This window comes from Rhipicephalus microplus, chromosome 4 (assembly GCF_043290135.1).
Source record: "Rhipicephalus microplus isolate Deutch F79 chromosome 4, USDA_Rmic, whole genome shotgun sequence".
NCBI classification, from domain to species: Eukaryota; Metazoa; Arthropoda; class Arachnida; order Ixodida; family Ixodidae; genus Rhipicephalus; species Rhipicephalus microplus.
Genome location: NC_134703.1, coordinates 11,729,727 through 11,744,906, shown reverse-complemented (window position 1 = coordinate 11,744,906; position 15,180 = coordinate 11,729,727). Strand labels below are relative to the sequence as shown.

The 15,180-nt window shown below is 43.3% G+C and overlaps 1 protein-coding gene across 11 annotated transcripts in view; it reads right to left on the bottom strand.

The window, feature by feature from the left end:
* Window positions 1–7,939: 7,939 nt before the first annotated feature.
* The window catches only part of LOC119171618 (CLIP-associating protein 1-B), a 274,680-nt gene continuing 267,439 nt past the window's right edge, over window positions 7,940–15,180 (bottom strand). For all 11 annotated transcript variants that reach the window (XM_037422393.2, XM_037422396.2, XM_075892178.1 and 8 more), the window contains one exon: window positions 7,940–8,673. In XM_037422393.2, the coding sequence (XP_037278290.2) occupies window positions 8,569–8,673 (105 nt within the window). In that variant the 3' untranslated portion in view covers window positions 7,940–8,568. The remainder of the gene's footprint in view (window positions 8,674–15,180) is intronic.

The window sequence follows — 15,180 nt, the reverse complement described above, 5'->3', positions numbered from 1 at the left end:
CAGGGAAGCAGTTTTATAGACAAGTTGTCATGTTCTTAAGTGCATATGTCATACCAATCGCTTTTATCTGCGTGGCACAATTTTTTGCCTCTAAGCTAAAACATGCAGATGGTGCTATCTTCACAAATCACTAAGGTTAGCTACCTGGTGATCAATTTTCTACCAGTTTGTGACAACTCACCTTTGTGCTTACACTGCTATTTTAAAACTGAACTCTGTGGGCCCACTCAGTAGAAATTTCATCCTGAGACAATGAGCAATCTTGTTATGTGTGCTTTAAAATTACCTGAAATGTCTGCTTGTTAATATTTGGAAGAGCCTTCTTTGTGTACTCCAAGAGTTGTCACACATGCCACAGATGATTTTTTTTAATTACCAAGATCTTTGTTCACACATAAACTCTGCTACTGATCTCCAACATGGTTTTGTGAGCTTCACTTTTGGCGAAGCTAGTACATAGAAATTCAAATTCCTCAGATCTTTTTTCAATGCTGTCAAACAGCAGGAAAAAAATGAACATTTTCTGAATGTTGAACAAAAATATGCCCAAAGCAATATATAGCCCAGTAATTAGTGACCAACAACAGTTGCACCACCAAATCCAGAGCTGCTTGTAATTCAGTCCACTCCAAGAGGCCTTTTACAGGAGCTATATTTTTGTACTTCTGCATGAGCTTTGCTGCTCTACACCTGATTATGAGTGGGCCAAGAAAACTTTTTGTTTGTAAATCATTGTGGTATTCGCATTGAATTGGTCATGCATTGGCATGCAAGACATCATATTTACCTCTGAAAAGGAAGAGACGTCTTTATCGGCGAAGAGTCTCTCAAGATAAGCAGTCTGGTGGGAGTCCCCCAGATTGTGCATAAGGTTCGCTTAAGCTCGTTTTTAGTATCGGAAGAAAAATGAAACAAAGGTGAATTTTTTGGCATCCACAAGCTCCCCACCACCATTTTAATAGCTGTAAATGCACCCGGAGTACAGGCCTTGAGATCAATGTTGAGGCATATTGCTTATTATATACCTTTGATGTCTTCGAACTGTGTAGCTATGCAGAATGACCCAACTAAAATGAAATATTTATGTTAAAAGCTTGTGTTTTCAAAGGAGCACTACAGAAATGAGTTTCTTGCATTCATAAAATTCTCTTTCATGATACCAAAAATGCCATGCTTGCTGCGAGAAGGCATTTGACAAGTGAGAAAATGCACGAAATGAAAATGCGGATGGCGATACCTTGTTACGCCAGTTGTTGCGGTAACGTTGATTTTGACGACATCTGCTGCATAGTTTTTTATAATAATTATTGATGGAGTAAATTGTCCTCCAACGGGGCTAGAGTATTAACATACCAAGTTTGAGTAAACTTCAATGAGACAATATGGCCAAAATATAAAGCAAGCACTTCAAAATCCATGCCATCACCATTTGTATAAAAAATAAGTTTTCAGTCTAAACAAATGTATTGTTTCGCTAAAGTACCCCTTTAAAACTTGTGCATTTAGTGATTACATGCACTTTTCAACTCGATTATCGACATTTCATGTGCAAAATGATACATACACTGTAGTGTAATATACGTAATGGGTATGTAATGATACATGCAAGATCGTAGAGTATTGTTCTTGTCATTGCATGCCTTTTTCTTTATGTACAAGTATACATTAAAAAGCCAAATTATGTCTTGCTTGTTTTGTAACTATATTGTTTATATCCAGCTGTATCAAACTACTCTGGTCAACAACTTTTTAAAAATTTTGTAGATATATTATAATACCCCTGTCACATAGGTGCCCTCAAACACCATTTATCCCCTCGTCCTTACAAGGAAGATGTGGTTCATGTCACGTGGCCACCCTCACACAAACAAAGGTGAACGAAGCATTTCGTAAAGGTAGTTCAGCGATCTCTCTTTGCAGCAGAATGATGTACTTTTGTCCGCAGGGCAGAAAAAATTTTGAGCTGTATATTGCCGCAGTGAAACCGAAATACATTTTGGCATTATTAAACGTTCTTTTGTTGCAGCACTCTCTCATAACGTGCCTTTCTTTACATATATAGACGCCTGGCAGTGTGCTGTTGCTCTCCACTCTGATCTACCATGCCTCGCGAGTCAAGCCCTTCTCACGACTTGTGAGGCACGCTATGAAGGGCATTGTTGTGGAGAGTAGCTGCACTCTGGCGGGCGTATATAAAAAGAAACGCACGTTATGAATGAGTACTGTAACAAAAGAATGTTTAATAATGCCAAAATGTATTGTTTTCACTACGGCAATATACAGCTCGAAATCTTTTCTGCCCAGCGGACGAGAGTACATCGTTCCGCTGCAAAGATCCCCGAACTTCCTTTGCGAAATGCTCCGTTTAACTTGGTTTGCGCAAGGGTGGCCGTGTGACATGGACCCAATCTCTTTTTTCATAAGGACGAGGGAGTTGAACAGTGTTCGCGGCTGCCCATGTGACAGCGGTCTTATAACATTTTGAAATGTGACCATGCAGTATTTTGTTCAACTTGTGTGTTATTCATATATTTGTTAATTCATTAATTTAAGGGGACTGCTTGTGCGCAGCACATGCGTGAAGTTTTTATGTAGCAGACATTGTGGGGCTGCACCCCTTTGTGCTTGCCTTTGGGAGTACTGTTGTAAAGATTGGGGCCTGCATACTTTCCTGCATTTCAGATATATATTTTTCTAGTCATTCATATTCGTTACCACCCACCTGTGGTCAATGATCGGTTCTCACCAACTGGTACTTAACAGTGCTGATGATGATCGACTCGTCGGACAATGTTTTGATCCGTTATGTCCAAGCGCCCCAGCGCAGCTATACAGGAAGCCACATTGTACCAAGAAGTTCGAGCAAATAAAAGTAATCACAAACAGCATAAGCACGCACCGTGTAGGTCATCTGCTAGGTTAAAGGGACAAGTGAGCAACAATAGTGAAAAAAAAAACAAATTATTTTTGCATTATTTGACACCTGCAGCCTTTTCTGAACCAGAATCAATCATTTGTTTGTCCAAGTCAGTTTTTTAGTCAATTTTTTTTTCCCTCTAAAAATGACATGTTTCACAACTTGTGCCGTAGCTTGCCATGCCCCCATTCTTATGTAGCAAGGGATTCCTTGCAGTTCAAGCATCATAGCCATATGGAAAAGTTACAGTTTGCAAGCTGCAGTGCATTTGACACGTTCAGAAAAGAATGGGCCCAGAATTACGAAAACAAAAGAAAGCAGAGGCATAAGCTTTCTGTCGGGAAATCTGTATCTGGTCGGGGCAGTCTTAGTCTGGTTATCATTGGCAGGCACCTAGACTATTAGACCATTAAAAGAAATGGAGCCAATTTGGAGGGCATGCTAAACGCTGTCTTGTCCACATATGCTCACATGGCATCAAAGGATACCTATCAATCCCACGGCATTTGCTCGAAAAACTCTGAAACTGTGTCAATTCAACAAAGTCCAATTGAATGGTGTACCATTCGTTCATACAGAACACCTTCCAGAGGCTGTTAAGCCTAAATATCTGGAACTAGCTAATCCAGAATAACTTGCACCCAACACTGTTACTATGCACTCTTGATGCTGTGCTCACTTTTGATGATGGCATATAGCCCGTGTGAATGCGCTGAACTATTCTGGAATTTCGCCATGGCACTGCATAGTGCAGGGCCTACGCACCAACGCTTTTAGATACCGTCAGTTGAAAAAAGCTCGCTTTGGAGGCGGCCCCAATTCGTATCCTCTTCGAGGAGCGGCGCTGGCGTAGCGTTGAGATTGAGCCGCCACAGTCGGCAGCGTTTTTTTTTTTTTTAGCTCGCTTGCTCAGACTGAAGTGGCGGGAGCTTGAAGATAAAGTTAGATTTCGGTCATCGCAATAGTACGTAACATGCTACACGACAATCAAGCATGATTCATTGAATTAGCAGTTTAATATAGTAAACATACCGACCTGCGGCGCACCGGGCTGTCGAAGTGGCCATGCCTCTGAGGAAAACACTTGCGATCGGCGGCACTTCTTCAAACCCTCAAAATTACCCTGCAGTTCTCAGGACCTGAACAGCTGCTATTCCAGGAAAGGCCTTCCTGGTGACAGTCAAGGCATACATTTCCGACCTACTTTTCGAATCCAAGGACCTAACCACTAGCTGCGAGCACATCGTAAGGGAAAACGTGTGAAACATGTGGTATGTGGTCACCTAAGCCGGTGCGCTTCCTCGAATTTTCCCGAATATTCCTGCACACTTGTCTAAACCAGCAGCATTAAAGCGCGAAAGGAAACCACAGATACTTATAGAAACCGCGAATTGCGAGGGCCAGTATTTATACATGTTAGGGAATATGCTGAAGCAGAATCGTGTGAGGAAGTGCTCTTCTGCAACACTGCATCTGATAGCTATTATCAAGTCATGATTAGGCACCTGAAGTAATCAATTCACAAAAAATGAGCATTACAATTTTCAGGGCTAAATTTGCTTCAATAAGAAGAGGAATGGCTTGGATTCCCATTCAACCATGGAGTATATTCTTTCTTCTATGCTGACAACCATGCAGTCAGCAAAATATCTACTGAGAAAAAAAATCAGCCTGTTTTGTTTTAAACCGATATTACACTGACACTTTACAGATAGGACTATAAACAATACTTTTGTGGCGGCGAGTTATTAAATGACGTGTACAGAACTTGCTTATGACGTGTTTGGGCTCCTGCAATCACTTTTGCTACGTTACATGACCAGAAATATGACCTCCAAAATCTGTACTTTTACTAAAACGTTTTACAGTATTTTTCAGATAGCGACCACAACCACAACTTGTATTTACAGAATTGTAAAAATGATGCTTGGCAAGCGATGCATACGACGCGGCTCTGAAGGCAGCATAGCCTCTGAGTGCCTTGAACACTTTAAATGTGGTGAGCGGACACTGCCCGCATTGCAAACTTAGGGTGCAGCGTTAAACAAACTGGTACAAATCGTGATCCTCTAATCTGCCCAAAGGTCAACATGCGACACTGGCACGGGAGTAGCGAGGTGACCGCATGCTGGGCACGATTAGAATGTCATGGAATGTTGAACCCCTACAAAACAAGATTTTCTGCAGTTAACCTATGCTCAATCATTTATTGATACATCCCACGGTAATAATTACTGTGCGAAATGTTCATCGAGGTCAATCTATTCATATCGAAACGTGGTATCTGGGCCACTTTTTTTAAAACAATGAATTTTTATATAACGGGGAGCTACTTTTAGTTTAAAAATGTCTGTAGAGCCTGGAGGCAAACCTAGAGCTCCATCGTGCTACATGTATAGCAAGTTCTGATATTCTGTAACGAACTGTGGATCCAATAAGTGCTCTAATGCTGGCAGGAAGTGCAGCATAAGCATACTTTCCTAGAGTCTTGTTGGCATACAACTTTAATAATAATTATTGGGGGTTTAATGTCCCAAAAATACCGTATAAGAGACATTGTAGTGGAGGGCTACGAAAACTTAGACCACCTGGGATTTTTCAATAAGCACATGGGCCTCAAGCATTTTCTCCTCCATGGGAAATTTGATCCTGCGGATCAGTGTCTTAGCCACTAGACCGCCGTGGCGGGGCCCAGCTTTATATATGATCTATTTTCTATCACGGTAAAGTGATAAGTGCAATGAGGTTTAAGGGTACGGAACACAACAGTACACTCGAAGTGAGAATATCCTGCTCTTCCGATTTACAAACTTGAGGCCATTGTGCCAAAGCACATATCTATGCAATGATGCTCAGATGCACTAGTTATGCAATGTTTTTAGCTTGCACTTAACTTTGTGTAGAACAATTTTTATTGGATTTATAACAAACACATACCCCCCAAAAAGAAAACAATTAAATGCAAAGCAAGGAAAAGAACCACCATATCAGACAAGCAAATCAATACAGTAAAAATGTTTATTCCTGACTTGTCGTTTCAGAATAAAATCTTAAAAGCATAAGGGTTTTACTTAATGGGGGAACAGATGTTAGGACGTGCCTTTGTTGCAGATAGTGAAGTGGTAAAAAAAAAGAAAGCATGGATTTGTATGGGAATGTACACTATACAAGTAGTAATACCTTTGCAAATGAAAGGCTTTTCTATTTGATCCTGTAAACAAGCATGCGGCACTACAATATATAAATAGTTCACTCTAGCATCTACAAATTTCCTTAAGCAGCATTGTGCAAGTTACGCAAAATGAAACTGCCAGCAGCAATTGTCCTCAATTACAAATGTTATTTCCTTTAACAGATACAACCTTGCTAAATGCACGCTAAAGTGGCGCCCTTCATATATGAGAGCAAACTTTTTTGCCTATTTTTTTTATTAGAGCATCTTCGAGCACTCGACACACACACAAAAAAGGCAAAGGGCTACAGCAGAGTGGCAAGGTGCCAAACTCATTTTTTGTAGAAAACACTCCGCACAATCACACACACAGGCCACTCTTTCACCTGCCCCTTGATGTCCACTGGCAGCAACAAGGAAAAAAAGAGAACTAGTATACAATTACCGAAGCAACATTACGAGAGTTTTGGCAATGTTTCTATTTCGACACGAGCAAAGCAGCAAGTTAGATGGCCCAACATTCCTAATCACTGCACATTTACCCCAACTGTGTACATATATATATTTACAGGGTGCCCACACAGCATGAACAACGCTTATAAAAAAAAGAACTAGCTGCGGAAAGGCATACTTCCGTGTTCAAACACAAGAAAGAAAATAAGCTGAATAAGTCGCATACATGCGAGCAAATTTACAGCACTGTCCATGTTGCCTGGGGCATCCTGTAGACTGAATACCAGCATTCAGCCACAGAACTAGTAGAACACTACACAGTGGCAGCCACACAATTCCCTTGTAGCACTACCATGATAAAGAGGACAGCACACGAGCTAACAATTCTACGTGTGACAAGAAATAGTGTGCTAGGAAGATGCCTGGCACAGCAGGCTACTTACTTGTAGTACAGTCGAACCCCGCTACAACGAACGCCGCTTCAACGAAAAATTCGTGGTTCCCCGTTAGCAGTCCATAGGAGTCAATGTATAAATATTGTCGCCACAACAAACACTTTTTCTTCAGCCGTCCCACTTCATCAAAATTTCACGATGCAATTCCAGGCTCAGATATTTATTCCTATACAAGAAACCCAATCTTTAAGACATGCATTTTGAGAACCTGAAAATACGTTGACAAAGTCTAAAACACGCGTTGCCACCACCAAAAACTGCCGCTGTCCAACAAGCATAAATGCCGCCATTGCGAGATACCGATGACAATGAGAATGCCCTGTTCATGAAGGATGACCCTGCTTTTGCCACTGGCTTGTTTTCAAGCCACAGACGATCCGAAGCTGAAGCTCAGTCGCTCAGTTCATGGTTTCCTTCACGCAGCTGCTGCACCCAACCACGAAGAGATGCCTTTTCCAATTCCAATGCTTATCATTTTATCCAGGCTTGGCCAGTGTGGTACCTAATCAGAGCGGTAGTTCTGCATTATCAACCAAATCAGCCAGCCCTGAGATTTGGATGATAAAAATGGCATAGAATAAGACAAAAGTCACCGCTCCGCGATACCATGGCTCTATCTTGGCGTTGTTGGATACACTTTGACGGCAGATGGCTGCTGGTGTTAACGTGTTAATGCTACTGTTTGGTACGTTCACGAATGAAGTTATAGGCGTTACTTCAGCGGTTTTCACCATGGCCTCGCTATGCATGACTATGAATTGCGCCATGACGCTGCTGGGAAAGAATAGGAAGCAGCGGAAACTTTTTTAATTTTAAAAACATACATTCCTTTGTTTAGCTAGCTCAGATCAGCCATATTTTTTTCGATTTCACTACAACGAAATTCTCGCTTCAACGAAATATTTTTTGCACCCCATGAGTTTCGTTGTCGCGGGGTTAGGCTGTAAACATATGATCAGCATGAACACAACATTATTTCAGCCCCTGCACTATGGCAGTTTAGCACGACAAAAGCTCGCTTAACAGAATTTAGGCAGGTGTAGCAGCATCCCTCGTGTTGCTCACTTGGGTCGTGTGTTTCGTGAATGAGCGTTAAGTCCAACTGGCCGGAACCACATTTTGTATGCAAGAGCCTTTCATAAGTTGAGAGCATGCCTTGCCCTGAAACTCACACTGCAGCAACTTGCCTGCACAACTAATCTGCACTGCCACAAAGACTCTTGATGAAAGTAATTTTAAACACATCGTACAAATGCACAAGTCATTAAAAAACGAGTCCCTGAAAGCAACCAACTCGTTCACCTGAAGGGAAAGCACTGCTCCCTTTTGCAATGAAAAACCTGAAGACATTCTTTTCGCAGTAATCGCATGCTGTAGTGCCACAGTTGGAAAAAAAAAAAACACCAACGTATGGAACGTCTCGACTAAGTTCATCTTTGAGTTGCTGCAACAGCTAAAGCTTGGCATGGGGCCACAGTTACTGGCGATAAGCAGTTTCAATGGTGACAGCCTATGCAGAAGCATTCATTAATTCATTTTTTTTTAGCTGCTGCTCGCACAGTACTTCCAGTTCAAGGGTTACTGGACGAAGATGATGCAGTGTTTGAAGGGGAGCCAGGTGTGCTTCCGCTGCTGTTGCCTTGCGCTCGTTGAATATACAAGTTGAGTAGTTTCAACTGTCACAAAAAAAAAAAACGAAATGAGAAGGAACACTATTACATGCACAGTGTCAAGAAACACACACCATTATCAAATTGCCAAGGAATAGTGAGACCAAGTTATCAAATTCAATTTCTGTTTTGGTAATTGGAGACCAAAACCCCCTGAATTTAAAGATGGGGTGGAAGCAGCGTAATAATTTTGCATGACACTCGTTTTCTATTTAATTTTGGTTTCAGTACCCTGCTGACAGGATGCTACAAAAAACTGGTTCCCCCTGTTCCCATAACTGCGGCAAGCTTGCCCTTACTTTTATTAGTGACACTGTCACACCAAAAGTTAGTGCTACGCAGCATAAGTGGATTTTAAGGGTGAGCAAATATTCGACCTTTCAAATGTCTTTTGAATAATGCTAGCTATTCGATTTGATTCACACTAAAATTCGAACTATTCAAACTCCTCGAAGCCAAAGAGTCAACTTCCAATAGCCCTTTCCGATTTTTATCTGTTTTATCCCCAAAGCACTTGCACTGCGGCAAAGCTGTCTTTCAAACTCTGCTTCGGCAGGCAGTGTGACGATGATGATGAGTGGGTTTTTATTACGCAAGCGCCATTCTTGGCCAAAGAGCGCCGTAAACATAGACTAAACGAAGAGCAATAGTCTGTCATTGAAACGATGTTACGCGGCTGTAAAAGGGCCTTAAAGTCCATACCGTAAAGCGGGTTAAAACTCAAAAATATTAAAATCATCGTGGTGACGTCAAACACGTGGAATAAATGACAGCCAGACCTCCGTACAGAGCTATGGACCACCGCAGAATATGGGGTGAAAACTATGTGCATCTCTTAAAAACGTAAAAAGTGATTGAAGTTTAAAAAGCGGATCCCTACTGATGAGCATGTAGTGGGAGCTGCTGTTGGTAGGGCAACAAAAAGTGCTTTTTTCTTATCTAAATCACTACACTCAACTAGTATGTGGATCTCCACACAGGTGTGTTGGTCACCACCAGACAAAAGGTTTGAATGTGTTGAGTGTGTGCATCCTAACTGTAGCCTGTTAAGTGTTACTTGTGTGTAGCGTGATCTGGATACTGCCGATTAGGTTCCAGCTTAATAACATGTTTATTTTGTGTTTGCCTATCCCAAAGGCACTGCCACCATGCACTGAGCTCCCATCATAGAGAAGGCTTCAGATCAAGTGCAGGGACAGCTAAGGATGTATTGGCCGCAGCGTTGTCTTGAGCGGATGCAGCTAGCTGATCCGCCAACACATTTCCAGCTATCTCGCGGTGCTTTGGCACCCAGCACGCTACAATACGTCGTTTGAGAGCATATATCTTGCATATTAGAGAGTAGAGACGCAAAGACAGGATTTTTATGTTTTCTAACTGTTTTCAGAGCTGTTACTATGCTCAGCAAATCTGTGTATATTACCACGCGTTGTAGTTGCAGTTCCTTAATATGCTTGATGGCCACAGATACTGTGCGAGATTCTGCGGTAAATATGCTTGTTTCAGAGTGTAAAATAACAGAATTAAAAAAAGATGAACCAACAGTTGCATAGAACACACCAGTGTGAGACTTTGAAGTATCTGTGAAAAATTCTGAGCAATTGTCTTTGTGTTGTAGTTCGAAGAAGTATGTGCGGATATGTGCAGTAGGTGCGTGTTTAGTGAGGTCCATGAAAGATAGATCGCAGTCTACAACTTGCCACTGCTATAGTGATGGATATGTTGCGGGAGCCATCAAACGGTGTTCTAAAAGTGGCACGCCTGCTTCCTCAGCGAGGCTTCTCACACAAAGTGAGTAGGGCTGCCTCAGCGAAGGACAGTTATTGAACAGGGCAGAGCTGGACAACTCATTAATTGCTGAGCGAGTGTGATGTTCTTCATCTGCATTAACCTTGAGATAGCATACAGAAGACATGTACTGTAATTACTCGAATCTAACGCGCAGCTTCTTTCTGGTTAAGAGAGTTCATAAATCGCATGCACGTTAAAATCGAGTGCGAAAAAAAAAAAAATGAATACGGTCATTTTATTGCCATCGGCATTTCCAAAATGGCCGCCCCCTAAGTGCGTCGGCCATTTCTGCCTATGTGTTTCACATGTGCGGCACTTCGTATGTAGTGCATTAGCATCGACGACATGGAAGGGCAGACTCCAAAAACTTGACGAGGGCACCACGATGCCGCTTTTAAAAGAAAAGTCATCGCGTGTGCCGAAACGGACGTAAATCGGGCCGCATCGCGGTCGTTCGGAGTTCCCGAAACGTGCGTGCGGGACTGGCAGAAACAAAAGCAGAAGATTGTCGACAGCAAAGATTCACGCAAAGGTTTCATTGGACCACAGCAGGGTCGGTTTCCGCAAATTGAAGAGCTGCTCGGCGAGTATGTGATTGAGCAGTGAGCGGCACAGCGGCTCGTGACGACAGACTTGCTCCAAGTGCAGGCTATGCAGTTAGCCTTAGAAAAAGGGCTAATGCGGAGCCAGTTTAAAGCTGGCAGACATTTCCTATCACTACCCCACGTAGTGCGTGACAATGCTTTCAAAATACATATTCAAGGTTTTTAAGCAACTATTCTTTAGATGCTTGATGTGGGGTATGATGGTTAGTTTTGCGTCTATATTATCCCCAGGAACTTATGCTCGACCTTCACAGACAGACGTTGGCCATGCAGGTTAATGTTGGGATCAGGATGGAGGCCCCTTCTTTAGCAGAACAACACACAAGAAACACGCAAGCGCTTTTTTGCGTGTTGAGTTCATGACCCATTCTCATCTGCCCATCTGAAAACCTTGTTCAACCCTAGTTGAACCTGACGTTTGCACATTGAAAGGTTGCACGATTTGAAGCCAACCTGTACATCATCGACATATGAGCAGTAAAACATATTGCATGGGAGAGACAAGCCCAAGGAATTCATTTTGACTACGAAAAGTGTGCAACTCAATACACCTCCTCGTGACACTCCTGTTTCTAGGACAAATATTCGAGATAAAACAGTGCCTATTCGGAGACTGAATGTCCGGTCGGCCAAGTAGCTTTCGATGATTGTCAGCATTCTGCCCTGCACACCTAAAGGGAAACACTGGTCTGAAATTTTTTTTTTTAATTTTCAGTATTTCCAGTTGAAATTTTAATACAATATGTATTTTTCACAGCTGAAAACAAATATGCAATTAGTTTTTTGCTATCACTTTTAGATTTTTTAAATATTGACTGTTACATAAACTTGCATTCTGCCCAGCCTTTTGACATCTCCCTCATAAAATATTGCTACAAATTTGATATGACAGCATTCCATGAAGACCAGGGAGTGCAACAAAACCATAATTTTATTTTTAGGTTCATTGGTACCAGGGTTATGGCCTTAACAAGTATACTCATTAGAAATCTGAAACAGTTGCTTAAGTTTGTTGCTAATTAAATCACTATTGTAAATAAAAATATTACATTTATTTGGTTTTGTTGTACTAATCAATGTATAAGCTTTCAAATGCTGCAAGAATTATCAAAATCCGACTGCTACATCAAAAGATACTGGGGGCAATGGCTTAGGGTGTGATGAAAAATGCTTTGAGAAAACGAGAAAAGAAGTTTAGGAACATGCTGGGCACTTATATTTAACAAGAAAAGGTGTGAATCGGTGTATTAATCATGTTAGAAGCCACCAGGAATGTAGTCATCATCATTCTCCTTGGTGCGCTTTCTTTTCATGGCATGCTTGAAGTTTTCAGCATGCTCATGCTTCTTCTCCGATGCCACTAGTCGGCGACTGTCCTTTTCTGAGCATCTTTCAGCGGTCACAACACTCTGCTGCAGGTGCAGCTCCTTCAATATGGTGGCGTCTGCTCTCCCTTTGCCAGCGTTGAACCTTGCGACAGCTTCGGCCACAGCAGCTTCAATGGTGAAAAGCGACGCGTGTTTGTTTTTGGACACGAGCGACCAGATGACGGAGTGCAGGCTCTTTTTTGGGTTCTGTGTTTTGCCTCGCTGACAACGCTCCAGCGATTTCTTGTCAGAGAGGCGCGTGTAAATAGGCCGCAAGGCATCAACCACATACTCCGGCAGGTTGTAGCGATGATTCGGAGGAGTCTCCTGCTTGGCAACAGCCTTGTTGTACTTGCACCATGACTCTTCACCAGTTGGGCAGTGAGAGTGCTGAGGGCTTGCATCAGTAGATGCTACTTGATAAAAGGTTGCCCAGATAGCATTATTCATGGCCTCAATGCTTCCTTGGTTGCTTTGTAAAGCCCATCCATAATATGACGTGAGCTTTGTGACCAGCTGGCCTGTCAGTTTGCCCTTGCCGCCAAGGCTAGGCTTTCCTTCGGCTCTTTGTTTTTGCAGGAGGTTTCGAAGTGCTGTGCCCATGCGCTTATGCACATGGTTGACACAGTCCTCTTTTTCTATTGGCACGAAGCTATATACCTGCGCCTCCTGCAGACTGTTGAAGGCCCGGCTGTCTCCATCACAGAACATGGTTGTGTAGCGGAGCCCATGTCTCTCCAATGAGCGGTCAAATAAAATTTGTGCTGCTTCCACCTCCATTTGTCTTGGCTTACTGGAGGTATTCTTTTGGCAAGTGTGACCAGCTAGCCACTCGGCATACCTTGGGTTGTCCTCCTTCGGCCCTAGCTGGCAGCCCAAACAAAAGTTCGATAGGACGACGAAGTCGAGCACATAACCCGTGAATAGTTCAATCACGGTCCCTACACAAATATGGGATGAGTGGCCCCTGGTCAGCCAACTCCCATCAAAGGAAACGGCAATATTTCCAGGATTTCCATAGTTGAGTTCGGAATACACCGTTTTCACGGTGCTCACGCAGTCGTCAATAACGCGCGCAGCAGAGTTCATTTTCAATTTCACATAATCCTGGTATGTCTTGGTGTGCAGGCCTCTCCGTGAAATATTTAGGGCGGAAAAAATATTGTTGAGCGCAGTTTGCCCGTTTCCTGAGCTCATTGCCGCGCGAACCGCGAGCACATTAATTTCGAAGGGGCCATGCGCTGCGTCCCCCCCTGCTCTTGGCGAGCTCCATACGGTCCTCAGTTAACCGCACTCGTCACATGTGAGAACAAGTTTCGCGGCTATGCCATATTCGCGGTCTTCCTTGGAGATTCTGCCAAGCCCTCCACACACACCGCACTTCATACACTGAAGAAGTTCGTTGACCAACTCTAAGCTAACGATGGTGAACGGCGTACCAGGCGTTGCGGCTCCATCAGAGTCTCGAAAAAAAGACCGCTTGCGTTTTGTGGCAGACTTCGATGAAAGATCTTGCAGAACATCACTCGCACGACATTCGATGGCCACTTTTTCAGCTTCGGAAACCAGGGGAGTGTCGACGCGCACAGCTCTCGTGTGATCTTGGGACGCGGCTATCGCGTCCGCGATCGCGGGTGCCGCCGGCGGTGATAGCGCTGGCACAGCCTGCTTCTTCAGAGTTCTCGGCGGCAGAAAGTCTCGCTGGTGATAAGGTGCGGGCTCTCGGACACCGTTTTCGCCTTTTTTTGAACGCATGAGCACTCCGGAACTTCCGATGACCGCCTGCCATTGCACCGAATGCACAGCCGTTGTTAGGCCTCTACGCAAAATGGCGGCTTGCACGCCGCTGTCTAGCAGATGAATCCCTTCGCGTCCAATAGGAAACCGGGAACTGCCCCACATGACAAAAACGCACCAATGATGTGCGAGTATTCAGTTTTTCTTTATGCGTGATAGCTGCGTTGTTGCTAGACGAAAAACGTTCTTCTGCTAGGAACAGATAATAGGAAAAAAGCGTCTTTAAAATGAGACCAAAACGGCCACGCTACTTGGTGCGGTTCTCGCGCGCTGCGGCGTTGAATATGACCGTTTTTGAGGTGGCTTCGGAAGCGAAAATGGTCATCAAACTGACTTTGCGACCCAATAACTCGATGAATATGCATTACAGGGCTATAATATTTTAGGAACAGCTTTCTTAGACCTTAATGATTATGAAAAAAAAATCGGTTTTTCGGAAAATTTTCGGCCTCCCATACCCGTGTCTCCCCCCTGAATGTGACAGGTCTCGCAATATGCCAAAGTGCCATGTAGTGTCATATGCCTCTTCCATATCGAGGAACACAGAAAGAAAAAAATTGCTTATGAACAAAAGCGTCGCGAATTTGCGCCTCGATGCAGACAATGTGGTCAGTAGTCGACTTAGCCTCTTGAAACCCGCACTGGCATGGGTCAAGCAGGCTATTAGTTTCAAGGAAGTGCATCAGGTGCCTGTTAATCATTTTCTCAAAGACCTTCCAAAGACAGCTGGTTAACACTATTGGCCTTTAGCTGGAAACTGAGGACGGGTCCTTGCCTTGTTTTAGAATTGGGATAATGATAGCTTCCTTCCAGGCTGAGGGTAGCTCACCGGAAGACCATATCGCATTATACAGGGAGGGGAGAGCTTTCTGGGTTTCAGTGGGCAGGTGTTTTAACATTTCATATGCCACATGGTCTGGGCCTGGGGTAGATTTATTGCAGCAGGTAAGTGA